Source organism: Ciconia boyciana, chromosome 6, assembly GCF_034638445.1.
Source record: "Ciconia boyciana chromosome 6, ASM3463844v1, whole genome shotgun sequence".
NCBI lineage: Eukaryota > Metazoa > Chordata > Aves > Ciconiiformes > Ciconiidae > Ciconia > Ciconia boyciana.
Genome location: NC_132939.1, coordinates 16,200,605 through 16,217,313, shown reverse-complemented (window position 1 = coordinate 16,217,313; position 16,709 = coordinate 16,200,605). Strand labels below are relative to the sequence as shown.

The 16,709-nt window shown below is 39.1% G+C and overlaps 1 protein-coding gene across 4 annotated transcripts in view; it reads left to right on the top strand.

Annotated features, from left to right (window-relative positions):
- The window catches only part of ABCC8 (ATP binding cassette subfamily C member 8), an 83,911-nt gene that overhangs the window by 23,580 nt on the left and 43,622 nt on the right, over nucleotides 1–16,709 (top strand). For 3 of the 4 annotated variants that reach the window (XM_072865530.1, XM_072865529.1, XM_072865528.1), the window contains exons 8-12: nucleotides 728–883; nucleotides 7,390–7,524; nucleotides 9,024–9,186; nucleotides 13,998–14,038; nucleotides 14,340–14,485. In XM_072865530.1, coding sequence (XP_072721631.1) covers nucleotides 728–883; nucleotides 7,390–7,524; nucleotides 9,024–9,186; nucleotides 13,998–14,038; nucleotides 14,340–14,485 — 641 coding nt within the window. The remainder of the gene's footprint in view (nucleotides 1–727; nucleotides 884–7,389; nucleotides 7,525–9,023; nucleotides 9,187–13,997; nucleotides 14,039–14,339; nucleotides 14,486–16,709) is intronic. The other variant, XM_072865531.1, reaches the window with a different exon arrangement.

Sequence of the window (16,709 nt, the reverse complement as noted above, 5' to 3'; positions counted from 1 at the left end):
CTGAATCAGGGTGCCTCCTGTCAGCTAAGTCTCCTGACTGCAGAGCATCACTGTGTAGCCTTTTACCAAATCAGCTGGTAAAAGTACACTTCGGTTCTTGTGTATTAAGTTATTTTTATGCATGGTGCCTGATTCTGCACTGAGGCAACTACTTAATTCAGTACAGAATCGGACCTGTTACATTAGTTGTCTGTGAATTAACCTTTGTAATGGGACTGAGCTTTCCAGCCACAGTGTAGCAACATTCTCAGCCAGGAGCATGGTTCTGAGGTTGGATGGGACCTGAATCAATTGCCAGAGAAAAATAACAAGGATTATAATATATTGACTATTATATATTGAATGTAATAATATATTTCTTTATTAGCACTTGTTACAGCAAGGGCACTCCATGGAGAAGCTGGAGGTATAAATCATAGTTGTTAATATGGTTCTTGGGCCTTTTGGGCAGTAAAGGTTTCATTCTCTTACTGATCCACAGGGATGCAAAAAGGGGGTACTTAGACAACCATTATGTACCTAGTCGCACTGTGCTTTTTGTGAGAGAACAATAAGACAGTAGCTTAACATTTTTCATCATGGCACAAAAGGCCAAACTTTAAGCTCTTCATTCAAGTTACTGGGACTGTTGGTTTCCCTCAGCATGCTGGACTGCGCCTGTGTTTTAGATGGAGCTAGAAATCTTGTTTTATTTCTACATGCTAACACCTTTTGATCTCTCCTCCAGACAAAAATATACAATAAAATTATGCAGCTTTCAACCTCTAACATGTCTATGGGGGAGATGACTGCGGGCCAGATCTGTAACCTGGTTGCCATAGACACAAATCAGCTGATGTGGTTCTTTTTCCTCTGCCCTAACCTTTGGGCTATGCCAGTACAGGTAAGGAGATGGGACATGCTTTTGTTATTAATGTGCATCAGTCTGTAGTGATTGATTGCTTATGACTTTTATGAAAGTAGAGATATTAAAGAAGTTAAAGAATAACTTGAAATACGATTCAAGCTGTTAATTTCTAGAAACATTGTTTGTAATATTTTTCACGTCTGTGACAGGACTCTAGGTGTTTAGGATTGTATTAGGATCTTGACTGCTGCCAAACATGCTTTGCATTTGTAACAAGAACTTATAGGGTGCAGCAGGTTATGTTATTCCAGTGCATTCATTTATTACATCAGGGGAGTTAACTGGAATGTATTGCAATCATTTGTCTTCTGAATCCTAGCTGAAGCAAGAGAAGTAGCAGTTTATTAAAAAATATGATCGCTTAGAGACGATCCTTTGGACATCTCGTAAAACTGCTGCTGCCTCATGGATGACAAATTCTAGTGAAATTCCACAGATTCATTTGTTATATGAAATGGGTTTGCTACTTTATCCTCTCTGGTGTTTTTGGTCTCCTGTCTCTAAATACCACTCTCATCCCTTCAATCTCCTTTCCCACGTGCATGACACGGAGCAGATCACTGTTCTGAGTCACGCTCAATTGCCTGGTGACTCCTGGTTCCCATGTCCTGTAGCCTTGTAGCATGTGTAATGCCCAATGCAATACAACTGTGTCTTATCAAGTCTTTAAGATGAGGAAAGCAGAGTCCCATCTCAGAGGGTACTTTCACAATTGATTTAAATTAATCTTAAGCCTATTGCCTTACTGAAACAGGAGTTTGTATGCGATGTCCAACATGGAAACACACTATTTTACCTCCTTCATTCTTCCAGCTCTATAAGTTGTGCATTGTGTCACATGAGCTTGCAGAGCTACTGAAAAACCAATCTGATCAAAAGTAGTCTTTTTTCAGTGAGGTAGTATTTATTCCTCTGAGTCTGCGAAGTGGTGAATCTCACTGGATGGCCGTGTGATTAAGTTTACGTGAGTAAGAGGGTAGAGCAGACACACAGTAGCAGGAGGTCAGAGCAATCTCATTACAACCTTGGATCATTTTTCAAAGTTCACGCTTACTGAAACAGTGGAAAAGTGCAAATTACTTAGTTTGGAAGAGCCAGTACTTAAACAAAACCATAGAAACCTCCTGCATTTCCATTTAGGAATTTCCTGAGAAAACTGACAGTAAAGCACGTAGTTTCATCTGATATTAATAGAGTACCCTGCAATTCTTTCTGCTTTCTTCCAGCTACTTGGTGTATTTTTGTTGAGAGTGCTTCAATGCTAAAAGTAAATACAACGAAAGAGGCAGCAGAGTTTAAATTCACACAGTATTTTCTAAAAGTATCATTTAGTTTCAAAAACATGATGAAAACTCCATTGTGTTCATGTCACAAAGGTGGTCTTGTTCCAGCACTCTGCAGAGGCTGATTTGGCTGGTGTGGAAGTCAGAAAGCTGCAAGTAATCTACCCAGCAGCTTTGCATTTTGGGTTGCCTGCTCTTGCCCAAAAATGAAATCATTTTCATGAGACTGTATATGAACTGCAACTGGCAGATCGTATTTCCAGTCAGTTTCTAACATGGCTTTAGGAGTGTTGTTTAGGAGTTCCTGTGTCCATCAACATCTGATACTAGTGATTTTCTTCTATAAGATGTTGAGCATGTAAGAATACTACATTGAAAAGTTGGGGATGGGGAAGAAAAGCCAGCCATTCAGGTGATGATATAAATTGTATGAATGTCCTTCAAAGACTAAGGCGCTAGACCGCTGGCCATCAGGAGATCTGCGTTCTTTCCTGACAATAAAGATACATATTAGAATTGAGTGGATTTTATAGTTATTCCTGTCAAAACCAAGAGGTTTTGGCCAAGCTGCTACAGATCAGATGAGCAAGTCCTCTTTTGTGATGGTCTTAAAATCATCTGATTGCATGGTAAACAGATTAACTTCTTATCCTGGAAAAAAACCTCTGGTTTAAATATTTTCCTTGGATTTGTTTTGGTTTTTTCCTCGCTGAGGAAAATACTGGGGAAAGGCCATGCAGGTCCTTCTTGTTCGTCAGTGATAGTGAGTTCTTGAATGCATCTTGTGTCCTCTTGTATAGTCTCTTTCTTTGGGGAGTATTTGTTCTCTGGAAAACCAGTTAGTGTCCTCTTGAAATACTCTGGGAGTCTTCACACTTTTGCTATCTGTGTTTGAAACCTAGTATGTTACCATGTCTTCTAGTATCTTTCTGGTAGTGAGGGGCAAATTGCTTCCAAGACTGCAGTAACACCTGGAGGAAGAAGAAATCTGTCTGAATCTCTGGTAAAACTCGCTAACTCCAATGAGAGTTGTGTAAAGCCTCAAATCGGCATAGTGAGCACATTAAGGTGTGAACAGTCAGCAGCTTACTGGTAGCTTCTTTTAACTATGCTTTCATGCCTAAGGCTTGCATTTACTCTACATGTGAGCTGTATATAACTATACCTGTTAAAATATTAAGATTTAAAATGATTGTAGGTATATTTATACAGGTCATAGTGTATACAGTATAAATGCATTTACGTCTTTCTTGTGCAGGAGTAACTGCATTGGAGTATAGACTAGTTTTCCTGATCTACGCTGGAGAGGCTTATATGCCAGTTAAAAACATTTTACTTTCTAGAATTAAAAAAGGGTGATGCAATTATCAGCAGGAATTTTTCAGAAAGAAACTTGACTTATTTTTTAGCATCAGGATGGTTTCCCTGAAATTATGGAGCGGGGGAAATGTGAACCAGATTATTTTAAAGTAGGGAAAAAAAAAATGATCGAGGAACATGTGCTAATATGGATTTCTTCTTGAAAAAGAGAAGACAACTATAATGAAAAGAAACTTACATGAAATATGATATGAAATATGGTTACAGGTTGGCAGTTTGTTAGTAATAATTTGGATATCAGGGTATTTTTTATCCATTTACTTGAAGTACCCTGCAGTAAGAAGTCAGTGATTGTATACTGCCAAAATGATATTGCTGAAAGAGCTATGAGGCATTAAGAGTCCACCCCTTTAATGATAACATTTAGGGTCCAGTTATCCCCAAGGCTTAGTCTCCATTGTAAGTCTGTTAGTAAAACAGGCTATGTAAGAGGTACCCATTTCACATATACTTTTTGTAAGACCACTCTGGCAGCTCAGTGTAGAGAGAGCTTTAGTGCAACTGAGAATTAAGCCAATTTCATTGCATATTCTGTACCAACATTTTGCTCTAATGTGCCCTAAGTCATGGAGTCATAAAGATTTCCTGACAGTCTTCTGAAAATAAATTTTATTTGCATTAAATTTCACCTTGTGATGCTCCTTAGCAGATCAGGACTATCAGTGTCAAAGCATGCTCCTGTTTTGTGGATGGTGCACACATTGCAAGGCACAAATCAATGAGTCATAGTGATCACAAAGGTTTCTCCAGAACATGTTTCTGCAACATTCATTCAATACCTTGTTTTATGAGGCAGTGAAAGCAATTACTGGATGCTCAAGAGATGGCTAATAAAAAGTTGAACAAGCTTCATTATTATTTAAAACAGGTTTTTAATTGTTTTGTAGCTCTTAATCTAACAATCAGCATTTCAGCATCTGCTATGGATTTTGTAATTATCCTTGACTAGAAGACCTAGCCATTCATAACAAGTTAGGTTTTCTATACAGTCCAGATAATTTGAGCCCCATCTTTGCTCTGACTGGAGTCAATAGGAGCTTTATCATTGCCTTAAGTTACTGTTTGAAGGCCATTGAAATCAATGAAAAGAGGCCTGGGGATGCCCATCAATTGAAAGATGCCCTCAGTAGGTTTGGCTCAAACCCTGGGAGCAAAATGAGGCTCTGTAAAGGCTTCCCCCCCCGCCTCCATTTTATAAACACCCTCGTTTGATTTCATTGTGATTATTAAAAAATCCCCTATTCTCATATCTCTGGTTCATTGGCAGGGATAGCTTACAGTTGTAATGAAAGGACATTTGTCTCTTTCAAAACTGGCCACAAAGCAGTTTCTGGCTGAAAGTATTTGCTATCTTCAATAAATAATCAAGACAAAATAACCAGAGCTATTGGTGCATTTCTTGCTCGTGTTATGTATCTCTGGCAGGTAAGAGCTTTGGGATTTTGATGAAAGGGAAGCAAAGTGTTTCATTACACAACTTTTTAAAAATATGATCATTACCTTCTCAGAAATATTAATGAGAGCCTTCCCATCTGCCAGATACTGCCCTCCAGCAGTTCGGATACTATCTACGTACTGTTTATTCTTGACTGTGTAGTGTGCAGTATGATAAATAAAGAATTACTTGCAATAATGCTTACAGATTTCAGCACTTTTCAGATACAAGCATTCACATACTTACATTGAGAATATATTTTTTGTCCCATACATGATGAATATATTAAAAAAGTGTGCCCTTATTATCGCAATATAAGGGAGATGAAAATGGGATCATTTTTAATCTATTGTGAAAACACAGAATTTTTATTGCAAAGACTGACCCTTTCAATAGCCAGGATGGGGGTGGGGGGGAAAGCAGGTGTGAGCTAGCAGCTCCCTCAGGATCCAGTAGCTGGAATAGCTTTCCCCTTGTCTATGTGAGAAGCTGAGGCTCTGTTTCTGGGACCAGCCAGTCCCATGATGTCCTTGACAATCAGCCAGTAGTGGGGGAAAGCAGTAAAGCAGGGAAAGCAGAGAGTCAGTGTTCCGCATTGACTTTGTATTTTTGAACATCTCTTAACTGTGCACTGTTCAATGCTTTCCTGTATTTTGAGTGCCTAGATTGTCTGCCCACGAAGAAGCAGTTGGGAATGAATATCTTGATCTGTAAAGACCAAGACCATTTCAGGTTTTGGAGGGGAGCTCTACCAGGGCTATCTGACAGAGGCCTTCCATGTTTTCTTTGGCTTCATACAGCCATGGATTTCCTGACTTCAGATGGAAGCAGATTGCTCACTTACTTGTCACTAAAACATTTTTAATTTACAATTTAACCTTGGCTCTTACTAGATTTGTGGTGTATATACAGTAGGGCTTTACTTTCATGTTACCGCATGTTTCCTAAGTAAATACTGTGACTCATTTTAAGAGTCATGTTTTAGTTTAGTTCATCTGCAGAGAAGCATCAAAGGATTGTTAAGAAAAAAAAATCTGTATTTTCTCTCTGTGTGCCTTAAACTCATGAAAATGTCAAGATGGAAATGTGGAAACTTAAGGACTCTGGTTTTCTTCATTTCTTCAACACCCAATTCCCATCAATATGTGTGGGAATGGATGGGCATATGACTACTGAGCTTTGAAATGATATGGAAGATAGTGTTTCTGTGAGGGTTTTGAGAGTATGCAAATATAGCAAGAGCAGTAGAGAACGCTTTAAGGAAATTTCCAATTTTTTTTTTTTTAATTAAGGGAAATGATGTATGAAATTAACTTTCTATCACTATGTCTTCTGATTAATTTATCAGCTTATACTGATAAATATATAGAGTGTCAGTGCTCCAGATTGTTCAGGAGTCAGTCATTAGAATAGTAGTAATTAACATTGGAAGCTTGTATACCTTGTTTGCATTTTTTGAGCTGCTTACAGTATCCCTTTCCATTCAGACCTTCTCTCTAGATTCTTATTTATCCAAAGAAAAACCTTTTTTTCTTAAGCTGTTTCTCTAACCTTTTTTTAACAGTCATCGCCAGTCTGGTGCTGTGCTTCCTTAAAACAGTTCCTTGCAAGTTTATGTTAGAGTTTATTTGAAGTGGAGGTTCTTAGTGATATGATTTATGATGTTCCTTTTTTATGTGTTGGTCAGCAATAATGTCATGTTAACATTTACAATATCAGTTGTATTTTTAATAGTATTTCATATTAGTTTCTATAGTAAGCAAAGAAGCATTCCTTCTTTGTGGAAGTCCCATGTGTGGTAGGCTAGTGAGTTCTGATCAAACTGGGAGATGTAATTTCTCCGCTGGAGTAAAAATGCTTAAATGTCAAAGAAGAAAAAAAATTATAAGTCAAGAAAATACATGCTATGTCATCTGGCCAATGGTGAAAAAATATTTAATAGTGACTGTAAAGGGAATATCTCAATGTGTTACTTGGAAGTATTTTAAAATAACTTTTAAATTTTATTTGAAGATTTCTTATAAATGTATTTGTTTTTAAATAAAGTTATTTTAAATAGCTGTGAGAGTTACATTATAGAAGATATGCAAACTTGTACAACCTTCTGCTGTTCATAATGGAGAGTCCATGAAATGGAAATACACAGAATCCGCAAGCTGGGGAGGAACACTAGGTGGGTGTGTTTGGTCCTCTGGCAGAATATCCTGACTGATCAAACCCCACTGTGCCAGCGATGCAGAACGTATGATGTTTGGGGGTAGGGTTAGCTGCAGTGGCTGTTGGTTTTGAACTTGCTGTCCAGTTACCCTGTGATAGGTCTTTGTGGTGCATATCCAAAGTTAAGTTATCCCAAGCCTTCCCCTCACTTTCTTTTGTCCCAACAGATAATTGTAGGAATTCTTCTGCTCTACTACCTTCTTGGAATCAGTGCCTTAATTGGAGCAGCAGTAATCATAGTCCTTGCACCTGTTCAGTACTTTGTAGCAACAAAACTCTCACAGGCCCAGAGAAGCACATTGGTAAGTGTCTTCAAACTTGACATGATAAAAATATCACCTCTGGTAATTATGCGTTGGTGTGTGTTTGGACTTACAAAGCTAACCATGGACATTGACGAAGAACTGGTTCTCAAACATTGGTAATGTTCAAGAATGTCAAGTTCAAGAATGTCAAAGCATGATAAGCGTAAGCAGTAAAGATGCAGGTTTTGGGGTTTATATTTTTCAACAAGTATGTGTTTCCCTAAGAGCAAAAAAACTCAAGATCTGTCTGACTTGCAAATGTAAATGGTCAGTAATTGTTGACTGAAGTGGCTTTGTGCAGTCAGATGGTGCACAAATAAATGAATTATGCAGGGCAAGCTGTCCAAGGGGAAAGGAAGTAGGAATGCTGCATCCAAACTCAGGCCTCAGATACATCATAGCTGTGGAAATCTATCCACAAAGTGTTAAAGTGATTTATTTAAATAAGCTATGGACAGTCCTAACTCCCACAGCATGCTCCTCAACTGGGGAGCTTAGAGGTCTGCTTAGTCACAAGCTGTTCCTTGATCCCTCACTTGGCTCATCTATAATTTGAATTGCCTGCATCAGTGCCGAGAAAGTTACCTTGGTTCATTGGAATTACCATGCCCAGCTACTCTGAACCTTATCCCCACTTCCAGTGACTATTGCACTGCCAAGGAAGCCATAGGAACCTGTAATGGAGCCAGACAGCTTGCTGAAATCTCTTCTACCACAAATCGTGGGTGGTAATGAGAGTTATTTGTGCACCTTCCTGTGTGAAAAGTAATGCCTTCACATCAATAGTATACACCCTTCTAGAAATGTAGATAGCATCCAACCAGACAGCGTCACCTAGAAATTCCTGCAGATGGGAGCAGCACATTTAGTGCTAGAAATGTCTCCAGTGTGCAACGTAGCGTGGTACAAAGATCCTTGAGCTAGCCTGAAAACCAGAAGCAGCATAATTTCCAGTTATGCTTTACGGGGAGTATAATTTCACCAGTGTATTCTTGTGCCTGAGCCAGCTGGCCCTGCTCAGCGTCAAGGCTCCCTACGGGTTCACAGCGTCCTGCGAATGTGGCCTTGCTGCTTTGAAGCCTGGCACCGTTGTTTCCATATCGTGTTGACTGGGCAGAGCGGTGTGCCCGGCCGCAGCTTCTCTGCATGTTCTGATCTCCTCTGTATGTTGTCAGGGTGCCTGTTGAAAATCCAGCCAGTGTGCGGGGCAGTAGAAGTCATGAGAGGCTGCCTTGGAAGTGAGCAGAAGGCTGACAGAGGAGTAAAATTTTCAGTACAAGCTATATGATTTAGGAGTGCAAACCAATGGCCTTTTCACTTGAGCTCTAGGGAAGCTCACCTTCGTGAAAAACAGCAAAACATCTGAATGGACAGAACTAGTGAAGTATACCTGACTGATTACAAGGGGCTGCATAAAATTTTTGTGTGATCCTTAATTTTAGGGGACAGGCGCTTTAATTATACTCTTTAAATAAATGTGTATGTAAATATTGCAGGAGTACTCCAATGAGAGACTGAAGAAGACAAATGAGATGCTTCGAGGCATTAAGCTCCTTAAACTCTATGCTTGGGAACACATCTTTCACAGCAGTGTAGAGGAAACCAGACAAAAAGAAATGACTAGCCTCAAGTCTTTTGCCCTTTATACCTCCATATCCAGTAAGTCTCTTCCTTCATTCTAATCCACTGTTCAGCTGAAGTGCTACTGCATTATTAGCTACTAATGACTTTACCATTTCTCTGTTGAGATTGTTTCAGTTGCTTTAGGCTCTGATCCGTACTCCTCACTTTCCATCTAGTCAGACTTTCCATTTAATTCCATAGAATTTTGCCTGTATGGGAAATATGCCTAAAAGAGAAAGTCAAGATTAATGCTTCATAGCATTAACTTTTCTGGAGAAAAGCTTTTAAGGGACAAGTATTTCACAGGCTACCTTCAGCCAGCAATACTCACCTCTATAACATAGCATTCAGGAAGAAACCTTTGTTGAAGTTTCTTTTTTTTTCCCTCTTGCATTTTGCACAATACAGTGTATCGTAATATGTGACAGGAATTGTCTTTGCAGTGAAGCTCCAACAGATGGTACTTACACTTTCTTACTCAAAATTTGGATTTCTTATAAAAATAAGTGATTCTTAACAGCATTTCTATATCCTGGAAAGGAAAAATATGAGAATCCTGGCAATTTCATCATTCCATATCCAGATTCTTTTGTCTCATGTTATCTTTCAAGCTGCTTTAAGGCATTTATCATCCTTTTAAAAAGACCTAGGGCCAATTGAAGTCTGTATTTGAGGATATCATATGCAACACCTATATAACTGCTACTGTAATACTTTAGAAATAATTAGTAAAGTCATACTGAAGAACGCTGTTCGTATAATCTGTAAGATATTAATGAAATGGAAACTTTTAGTGAGAAGTATTCAAATGCCGCAAGCGGCCTGTACAATACCTTCTAGGCTAATAAGGAAGACTACTCCTTAGGAAAATAACTTCCAGTCTGGTTAGTATTATTTGATTTCATTTGCCCAAGAGACGTGTAGCTGCCTTTCTTCCCTGCCAAATGATCACATAGGTAATGCACTCTGAGGGAAAGATCCTGATCCCGCTGAATTTAAGTGACATTACGTTGACATTTTCCTTGACTTCAGAGACCAGAATTTCTCTCTGGGGATCCTGAGCTCTCTGTGCTTTGAGAGTAGCTTCCATTTTGACATAAAATAGAATTTAGCTGGAGTAGATTGTGTACACCCAGATCAACACAGATGGGCTCCCTGTGTTTGCACTGCTTCATGTGGCATTAAAATCTATTTATAGTCAGAGCCACAGGTTCAGCTGTAGGACTGAAGGAGCTGTGGAGGCTTATTTGATTTTAAATCCTCACAGTATAATTTGTAACAGCTAGGAAAAGGTGTATTCATCCCAAGAATACTGACTATTCTGTAAAGAAATAGCAACATAAATAAGAACATGTATTATTAAAACCAATTCTAAATATTTACGGCTGCTTCTTGAAACATTCAATGTTTGCATTTGCATTCTTGTTTTGTATTATGTGTGATACTTATGTGTATGTAAGACACAGTAGACCAGTTTCTCAGCTGGGGTAAACCAGTGCAGCTCTTTTATGTTGTTGCATATCATTTTGGCTTATAAAGGGTTCCTACAGTTTCGGCCTAGGAGTTCCTTACACCCTCTGTCTTCAGGAGAAATTACACTGATCTATACAAACTTGCACTTTAGCAGACTAAAAAGGGAGCATAAATATATGAGAACTTGCCTTTTTTCTTACTGTAAGTATAATTAGAAGGACAGGTATAATCAGCACAAAGCGTGTTTGCTAATATTATAGTGAACATATGATTTCATTTTTTTAAGAAGGAAAAAAAAGAATGAAAAAGGTGGGAGATTACCAAGATTTTATGTATTATTGATCAAGAGGAAGGCAGACACTTCCTAGAACAATAAGAAAGCAGAAATGAGATTTTTATATATACTTTTTTTTAACATGCAGTTTTGAATAGACTCTGGAATTCTTTTCTAAATACACTCAGCTATTAACATGAATGAAGGAATGTGGTTGGAGCTACTTCTGTTCATGAGGAATAGTTACATTGGATTACACAAAATATACCTACAAGTTTCAGGGCAGTGTTGGCTAGACCACAAGAAAATTCCATTTCAAGACCGCATGGAAATTGGATCTCATCTGCCTTGCCCCTGTGCTTGGATCCAGTTTGTATGTATATGGAATTGTTCATGTGTACTAAAAGAGCTATTATAGAAATTAGCTCTTCCTATAATTTTAAGGAAATGTACCCACCAGAATCAAAGCTGGGTTGCAAAGTTGGTAGTGACACCTTTTGAGTTTTGGCAGTGAATTCTTTAACTGTAGCAGAGAAGATTCCTATGTAATATTTTTCATACTGATTAGTAAGATTAGCCTATGTTCGGTTTTACAGGATTTGGTATGCACTATATATTCAGGAAAGACAGAGAAAGGAAGGAGCGGTTTTCCTATTTCTATGAATTTTTGCCTAATCTGTCAGAAGCAAAGTAACTCCAGGCTTTCTCACAGGAAAATAACAGTAGTTACTGTCCTAAAATATTCAGAAATGACTGAAACCGTTTTACCAGTATTCAGTCTGTCTTTTTCCAGTAACAAAGTACTTTTGACTGAATCTAACTAAACCAAAAGTCTTAGCTGAAAAATAAATTTATTTTAGAAAACATTTTATTATTCTGGAAACTTGCATAATTGAAAAAATAAAAGTTAAAATAAAAAATCCAACCCACAAATTCCAGTGGTTCAATAAGCCCTTATTTGTTTCCTTGAAAGACGATGTTTGAAGTGAAGTCCTTGGATGTACTTGTGATCTCACATAATAGCAAAATTCAGATCGACTTCTTGGGAGCCACCAAGTGACCCTAGCTGTCTTAACTGCCGCGGGCTTTGCCAACCCTACAGTATATTTAATCCATCCAGCTTCATATTTGACAGGTATGATCTCATACTGTAGACAGCAGAAGAGCAGGATCCATCTGTGAGAAGTTTATCAGCTTTGCTGGATTCCCTCATCAGATTCATTCATAAAAGCAAACTCATGTACTGCAGCAGTCTTGAAGGCAAATTGCAAATGCAAGGATTTAATAGAATTAAGAAGTCCATAGTTGCAGGCAGCAAGTTTCCCTTTTTCAAAATTTCTATGCCGTAACTACCTCAAGTTTATACAAAGTGTGAAAACTGGGCAGGAAGTAGAATCATAAGGAGAAATGAGAGTCTGAACAGAAGCTGCTTTGTATTCCAGCACAGAAAAGAACATTTTCCTTAGAAAAATATATTATTTTTTTTCCCTAGGGGGAGGAGTAAACTATGAATTTCTAGGCTTTAATACATATTAGTCTTTCAAAGGCTAAGTTTTTATTTTGGAATTATATACACAAACATACCTATATTTTCAAATACTCCCCTCTATTAAGGAATTAGAGCTACATGAGATAACACAGCTATTTTATTTAAGCTTGAGTACAGAGTTTACAAGTATGTTACAGGATTCATTAAAGATCTTCTAAACATAGCAAAAAGGAACATCTTAAGTATGTTAAGTTCTTCAGGGGGTTTATGCCCAGAAAAGGATGGCCAAAGAGTCAACCAGTATTTGTGGCTCAAATGATGACACTCCACTCCAGATGAAGTAACTGGGGAGTGCTTTTACTGTCTGCACATTGGCTACACCTGGTAGGAAAAAAGGACAGGCATAGTTTAAACAAAAAAGAAGTGGCTGGCCTCTTTCTTTTCTATTACATGTGTACTGATCTTTTAATTCTATTTTAGCTATAGATTCTATATTATTTCTCTGTATTGTTTACTTAATGAAATAAAGTTGAGCAAAGGTCAAAATGAAAAGGTGATGATTAAATAATATCCTCAGGTTGTGATAGAGGGGACAGACGTGGGGTAAGATTGTAGCTCTGACTCAAGCTTCCAGATGGATAACTGGTTTATTAACCAGTTATCCATTCTTAACCCATATTCCTGCCCGACCTAAAAGAGATCCCTATACAGAAATGGTATTTGCTTGCTTCTCCCCATGTGTCTGTTTAATAACCTCTGAATGCTGTAGTGTATGAGTTGCTATAGTGAGGGAATCCAGGGCACCAAGACAGACACTGTTTGACGTCAGGGAGGAATCTGGTTCATTGTATGCATTTTAATAACTCAAGGCCCAGCTGAAATCAAAGCTCTACCACATTTAGGAACCGTTAGAACCTGTATGGAGTTCCTGAGGACATTCACAGAGTAGCCAAGCCTGACAAAGCAGGAGTAATTATAAGTACATCCTCCATAAGAATAAACTAAGTCAATGATACAGTGCAGGGTTGCCAGTCTTTCCTTATCCTTTGAACTGCACCCCGAAAACTGAGGGGACCACAAATCCCTGTACCTCAGAAGTGGTGCCCCAGCAGTAGGTCACAACTTGACGTACGTGCCAGTGGCTCTCCCAGGAGGTCGTGCCGCTGGGCTGCGGGATGGGGCAGAGCAGCCAGCCTGCGGTGCAGTCCCAGTGCTATGACCTGTGCAGCCTCTGCTGGGTCTCCTTTCCTCTCACTGTCAGGTATTCAAGTCGCCCACCAGACCTTGTACCAGCTCGGCCTTTCTGCCTGTCATGAGACGGAGACCTGCAGCGTCCCTTGCCTGAACTGTGCGAGCTGATCGCAGCTCCAAACCAGTAGATTAGTTATCTTTTTCTAGGGTGCACTGCAGGGTTCTGGCTGTTCTGATGACGTGAAGAGACGTAAACTGTAGGCATTTTAAAACAATGTACTGATGTGTGTAGATAGTTGCGCATTTTTCCTATCTTAAGCATAGAAAATGCCATTGTAAACCAGTGCTAGTAGTATTTTAACATTTAGCATGTCTGAATGGAAATTGTTTCTAAATGTTCCTACGTGTTTTCCTTCACAGTCTTTATGAATGCAGCAATACCAATTGCAGCTGTACTTATAGTAAGTATGGACTTTTCTAAGTAGTGTTAATTACAACTGCATTTTCAAGTATAAGTGATGTGGAAATGAGGAAGGAGGAGGACAGGATGTAAACCTGCTACACATTTGCAATTCCTCTGGGAGAGAATGGAAAATGCCCACTTGTTGTCTGTGACCAGAAGCAGCCCAGAGTATGCAGCACTCCCCCAAACTGTTAAGAGAGTATAAAGATTCTGTAAATTAAATGCTTATGAAATATGAACTCTTTGTGCGTTTCCTTCTTTATGACAAAACACCGATGATGATCTCTGTCTCTTTGTAGACATTTGTGGTCCATGCTCATCTGACAAGAAAGGCTGACTTCTCCCCATCTGTGGCATTTGCCTCCATCTCCCTGTTTCATATTCTTGTGTCTCCATTGTTCCTGCTCTCCAGTGTGGTTAGATCCACTGTCAAAGCATTAGTAAGGTGAGAACTGTAAAATTAATATCTTTGCTATCTCCCCTCTGACTTTTGAGAATGCGTCTACTGCTCATTTTCCAATTGTAAGTTTAGAAATAGTGTGGTGATTATTTATCTGTTGTTGTTATAAATTGCTTCCCGACTTTACCTTGCATGGTTCCCTTCATTATAGCATATGGGCCAAGTTCTTTGCTGATACAATTGTCACAACCAATATTTTGTGGTCCACAGCTGGTACTTCATTGTGTAGAATGGGTTGAGCTATATTGGTACTGCATGCAACATATATGTGGTAACAAGAAGGAAGTGAAAACTTACTGAAGATTTAGTTTTGTAAATCACCCAAATGTTTCCTTCCATCAAGCATGTAAAAGGGAAAAAGGTAATCACACAAGCACATGTGTTTCAGTGTGTATCTCGGGCTGTGCTCAGCCTCCACCCCTCTGCCTGAGAGGTCGCCTGTTGGGGAGAGTTAGACTTAAACAAACAAACAAAAACATAAAAATCACTGCTAAGTGTGAGAGTAAGTTGATGACTAAATGTCTACTCCAGACTTGATGAATTTTTACTGTCTTATGAACATGTTAGTCTGAGTGTTCAAAAACTAAAATAACAACCAGTAGCGCTGCTGTTTCACTGGGAATTTTACTTTGAGTATCAACAGATTTGTGTAAAAACCTCTTAATGCTTTTCATATGCAGTGACTCTACCTGACTGATAGGGGAGGAAGAGAGAGTTTGGGCTTCTTACTTTATTAGGACCTCTTTGTGACCTCCAACGTAGCTGTCTTAAGAGCTTGTCTAAACTATGGATACTGGACACCAGCCCTTGCTTAACTGCCTTTGTGTCGCCTTGGAGATGGAAAGGAGACTACAGCAGGAGGGTGATTGCCCTCGCTGTTTTGAAATTCCCTGAGAGTGCAAAGTCACAGCTGTGTCCTCTCCCCTAACAAGTGTGAAATCTGAGAGCGTCAGCGGCTGGCATGAAATTTTTTGCAGCCACTGTGGTAGTCCCTAGAGTCATGGCAAATTGTCATGCTAAGGTTGCAGCCAGCAAAGTATTTGGGGGCCCACACTGGCATTGGTAATGGGCATTTATTTTGGCTTGTCTAAGGATTTCTTCGTAAATGAACTGTGTGCCTGTTAATGCTGCAGGAACAATTCTAAAGCAATTAGTATCAACCAAGTATTAATTGTTGCTAGCCAGGAGTTCTTCATGAGTTATTCTGTAGTTATCTTCTTGTTAGCAGGCTATTGCTTTGCCATTTGTAGTGCAGACAAGAATCCCCCGGTTCAAACTCTGTAACAAAGTTGACGTGACCCTTGTCTTCCTGGCTGTCTGTATCACATTAACCCAGGTAGTTGCATTGCTCCATAGTGCTGCTGGTGCTACTCTAGGTGGGTCTTCTGAGTACCCCATCCTTCAGTGCAATATTTTGGAAGTATGTGCCAGATATTTTCAACCCGTGCAAACACATGCTTGCTTAAATAGTTTGGTAAATGTGAAAAAGCAGACAGTTATTAGAAAGCTGTGTTTGTGCCAGTTGAGCAAAACTAACGTTTACTTGCTATAACTGTGTCCTGCTGTTACACCTTCCTGCTAATAAGTAGCTGATCAGTAAGATCAGGTAAAGGTAACCTGACTTGATAAAGTTGTACTTCAGCTTTCTTTAGGCTGAGATATTCTAATTGGTCTTAGCAAGTGTCCAAGACAGCTTCTCCTGTAGTGACAGAAAGGAACTAAGTGAAGCAGAAGATGATCCAGCAGTGAGACCAGCACATAAAGGATACTAAGAGGGTGTTACTGGCTCTGCATCTCAGGCACTTCACAAGCCCTGCTCTGTTAATATTGGCTACAGTCTCTGATGCCAGATGCTATTAAGGACAATAATCTCCACAAATAAACTCGTCAGTATCTTAATCATTACACATGTGCCCAATTGCAGAGCATCCTCATGGATTGTCATTGACACTATCAGAACAACTGTGTGATTGATTTCAATGGTAAAACAGATTTAAAGCTTCTGTTCCACATAGGGCCCCTGCAAACTTTCCAAGTTATGGGGCTAGGGTGTTTGCTTCTGAGGGGGGGAGGGGAGCTGTTGAAAGACTTTAGGAAGGTGAGAAATTCTGTCATCTCTTTGAAAAGTTTTTTTAATATGTAGTGTGTTTGTGCCATTGAAAATTAAAACTGAACAGCCAATTGATGTATTTCTTAAATGTGAGGTCTT